This window comes from Stegastes partitus, unplaced genomic scaffold (assembly GCF_000690725.1).
Source record: "Stegastes partitus isolate 25-593 unplaced genomic scaffold, Stegastes_partitus-1.0.2 Scaffold1629, whole genome shotgun sequence".
NCBI classification, from domain to species: domain Eukaryota; kingdom Metazoa; phylum Chordata; class Actinopteri; family Pomacentridae; genus Stegastes; species Stegastes partitus.
Genome location: NW_007579360.1, coordinates 15,346 through 19,724, shown reverse-complemented (window position 1 = coordinate 19,724; position 4,379 = coordinate 15,346). Strand labels below are relative to the sequence as shown.

The following is a 4,379-nucleotide window of genomic DNA, read 5'->3' as shown; positions in this document are numbered from 1 at the left end:
GCCGCTCAACCCCCAGACGCTGGCTCAGGGCTTCCAGCTGCCCAAGAGCGTCAGCCCGTACGTAACCGATTTAAATGACTTATTAATGCATGTATTACTGTCACCTTTTTACTGCAGCATTAAGTCCTGCAGCTCTATGAAAACAGAACAACTGTGACTAGTAGCAGAGAGAACTAGACATGTCCTCTGTGCAGTTAATCACAAAAAATTAATCCTTTGGTTGTTCATTTTACAAAAAAACAACAATTAATATGTGCTGGGAAACAACATGTTGTAGAAAGATGTTCCACCTGCATTTATTTTATTGATCCAGTAGGTTTCATCTGTTCTGAGTGAACACTGCCTGCAGTTCAGCTGAAAAGTCACTGATTTTTTGTTGCATGACTTTTGGTTGCAGCTGAGCAACTGATGAGTTCACAGTTGCAGTGAAGTACGCAGAATTTTTTGTTTTTTACAGGATCTGACTCAAGCAAAATATTTATTTTTGGTGATTTTTGTTTTTTTAAAGTGCAATAAAGTAAATTTGCTGATTTTGAGCTTTAATTTATTTTTTTTTTATGGCAAAATCAAAAGACATACATGATAGATTCAAGGACTTTTGTAAAGTTGGAAATCCGACAATTCTTTGTGATTTTAGTCCGTCTCTGGCTGATAAATGTGGCAACTGCCATTTGTTTTAAGATGAATGGGTTCAGAGGGTTAAACATCAGTGGAATCAACATGATGAACATTTTTCCACGTTTCTGCTGGTGTTAATAATTCTGGAAACACAAACGGTGGCTCTACATGCTACAGATATTTTTACTACTTATATTTTTTATTTGTTTCCACACACTGCCTGCAGTTCAGCTGAAAAGTCCCTGAATTTTCGTCTTTTAGTTGCAGCTGAGTGGAAATGAATTCACAGTTGCATCAAGAAGATTTTTAATTTTGTTTTATTATTGAATCTGGTTGTTCCAAGTATTTAATTTTTGGCTATTTTTTGACAGAAATATGTAAAATAAAGTGATTTTTGATGAAATATGCAGATTTTTAGCCTCAACGAAAATCAAAAGTCAGACATGATGAGTTGGAGGACTGCTGCAAAGTTACATATCTGATGATTTTTCTTATATTTGCTGTTTCTTGTTTATTTTTTAAACGTGCTTTTCAGTCAGCACTTGGTTGGTGTTCAGAGGGTTGAAGCTTTTGTTGATCTGTGTTTATCTGCGTGGTCTCCTTTGTAACGTTGCTGCCCGGTGTGTCTCTTGCAGGTCTTCTCTACTGTCTGAGCAGCAGAAGCAGCTTCTCCTCGAGCAGCAGCAGCAGCAGCAGCAGCTCCAGCAGTTCCTCACCTCCCAGAACTTCACGCCCGTAATCACACTCTCTTTATCGCTCCTTGTCATTCTCACCTGTGTGTTCAGGTGTTTCCTCGTAGGATCTCTGAGATTTCTGTCTTTAATTAGCTGACGAGTTGAGATGTGCTGTCTGCGGTGCCACTGATGTCGGGTTTTTCACCATTTTGATTTCCGCAACGTTAAAAGGAACTAAAACCGTTAGACCATGAGAAGCAGCTGCAGGCAGAAAATGTAAATTCTCACCAAAATAATGTGACGTCAGCAGACTTCGACCTCATCCTTCTTTCATTTTGTACATCTTCACATCTGGGAATTGTTGTATTTTCACTTTTAAAACCACCTGTGATGTGTGGGAGCATTCAGTAAGACAAAACAAGCCTCAGTTTGTTAAATCTGACAACATGGGAGCAGCTTGGAAGTTATGTTTACATGTAGACTCCAGTTTTTGGCTCCTACATGAGTTGACGTCACAATTTTGTTAAAATATCTAAATACTGGAACCTTGCCGTGACACACATAAAACTCTTCTGATGTTAGAGCCTCAAACGTTGGTGAAATGTTGAGTAATAGCTTTTTTTTGGTAGGAAATGTCAATACATCCATATATATACACTTAAAGGAACTTTCTGGGGCCCAAATATCACCTTTTGTTGCAAATTCTGCACTTTTTCCCATTTTTAGGGGCCAATAATTAAAAATTGTGGCCTTCAGTCATTTAAAAATCATCTAAAATAACTTTAAACGTGTCCGACATGTCGGAAAAGTTGTTCAAAATAACTTTGAAATCGTCTAAATCGACTCAAACTGGGATTTTATCAGGTCACAATACCAAAACACTTGAACTTGTCTTGCCAAACTTGCAATAAAACTAAATTCTACTGATGTTAGAGGCCTCATAATGAGGTATAGCGTCGACCAAAGACTGTATTTTTTTTTAGCATAAAATACAAATACAACAATACAATATAACCTTAAAGGAACTTTCTGGGGCTCCAGTACCACTCTCGGTTACAAATTTTGCACTTTTTTCTATTTTTAGGGGCCAGTAATTAAAAATTGTGGCCTTTGGTCATTTATATGTGCTGGACAGAGTGTCATCTGTGTCTAAAATAACCTTAAACATGTCTAAAAGTCAGAAAATGTGTTCAAAATACCTTTAAAATGGTCCAAATTAGGATTTTATCAGGTCACAATACTAAAAAACTTGAACCTTGTCTTGCCAAACTTGCCATAAATCAAACTCTACTGAAGTTAAAGGCCTCAAAATGAGGTAAAGCGTCGACCAAAGACTGTTTTTACTTAAGCTTGTTCGAAGATGAACAATAATTTACCATCAGAATAAACAGAGTTGTGCTGGAACACTAAACACACCGTCAGTTCATCCTTACATACCTAACCCTCACCCTAACCCTCCACCTGGAGGCCGGACTGTACCAACGACAGTCACGAGTCTCCTCCGGCAGCAGGCGCCTTATTTGACTTGCAAACTGGTGAAGGTTTGGTGGAGCAGAAACCAGTGAGACGCTGAGTAAATATAGAAACCGGTTTGTTTCCTGTGTGACTCTGAAGGTTCGTCGTCATGACGCGCTTCAGTCAAGACAACAGGAAGTGAAAAAACAAGTCGCTTTGACCTGATACGAAAGGTGAAAGTGACACTCTGACCGAAGGGAAGCTGCTCAGCTGCTTCCTGAGTTACAGAAATTCATTTTTGAGTAAAAAGTTGTGTTTTGAAGGCACACAGATGGAATAGTTTAAAGTTAATGTTATGAACCAACACAGCCGCATGTGGAGAATAAAAACTATCACCCAGTGTGTAATGTTAGATGATAAAATGATGAAAATATAACAAGTATCTCCACATATTTCAGTTCCCTCCTTCATATAATAATAACAGAGCTTCCAGAGCACACAGGACTAAAACTAAGGAAGGAAACACGGTGAAAGATTTTCAAAATAAATCAATAAAACAACAACAGCAGATAAAAAGATAAAAGAACCAAACATGAAGAAATAAAAGAAAAAGAGGGTAAAGCCATAAATACAAGTCTAGAAGTAATAATGATAGTAAATAAATATGTAAAAAAGGAAATAAAGGAATAACAAGTCAGGAAAAAGAAGGAAAAAAAATGGAGGATGAAACCATGAACACAACACTAGAAATATTAATAATAGTAATGAATAAGTAAGTAAATAAATAAAGAGTACAAGAGATTAAAATGAGCAAATAAAATGTAGGAATAAATAAGATGATAAAGCCCTAACCCTTTGTTGTTCTTTAGACTTTAATCTACTCGTAAGGTAATTTTTTTCCCACAGCCAAGTTTGAACACGGTGAATGATTTTCAAAATAAATCAATAAATCAACAGCAGATGAAGTGATAAAAGAACCAAATCAGGAAAAAAAAAAGAAAGAAAGCAGAGGGTAAAACCACAGGCACAAGGCTACAAGTAGTAATCGTGAATAAATAATAAACAAATATTATTTAAGAATCGATAAGACGATAAAAACAGACAACCCTCAGCCTTTGTTCTTTTTTATTCTTTAGACTTTAATATACTCGTAAATTCACATCATTGTGAAAAACACGTCCGATAACCAGGCTGGAGTTTAAATGTCAGAACTTCTCTCAACATCTGGGCTGTGAAGTACAAAGGCTTCCCCCAACATAAAGCACACGATACATAAAACATCACACCAGGTCTAACGCCGCCGTCCGTCCGTCCGTCCGTCCTGCAGGAGCAGCAGGTGGTGGTGTGCCAGATGCTGCAGCAGCAGAGGCAGAGGGAGCTGCAGCGCCTCACCCTGACCGGAGCGCTCGCCTCCACCCCCAACTCGCCCATGATCGCCCAGTCGCCCAGCCTGCTGTCCTCGGCGTCGCCGCTGCAGGGAGGCCAAGGGGGGAGTCTGTTCGGCCTGCAGGACAACGCACTTCACAAGCCCGGGGTGAGTGGCGCCCCCTACAGGCACGCTGAAGGACGGCAGAACACAGAGCTGCTCGGATCAGAACAGGAGTCAAGACCTTTGTCACAAACACAATTATA

The 4,379-nt window shown here is 39.0% G+C and overlaps 1 protein-coding gene across 1 annotated transcript in view; it reads left to right on the top strand.

The window, feature by feature from the left end:
- The window catches only part of LOC103371690 (MLLT6, PHD finger containing), a gene marked incomplete at its 3' end in the record, with an annotated part of 32,714 nt that extends 28,346 nt beyond the window's left edge, over nt 1-4,368 (top strand). Inside the window, exons 18-19 of the mRNA XM_008301100.1 lie at nt 1,254-1,353; nt 4,075-4,368. Coding sequence (XP_008299322.1) covers nt 1,254-1,353; nt 4,075-4,368 — 394 coding nt within the window. The remainder of the gene's footprint in view (nt 1-1,253; nt 1,354-4,074) is intronic.
- Between the last annotated feature and the right edge of the window lie 11 nt (nt 4,369-4,379).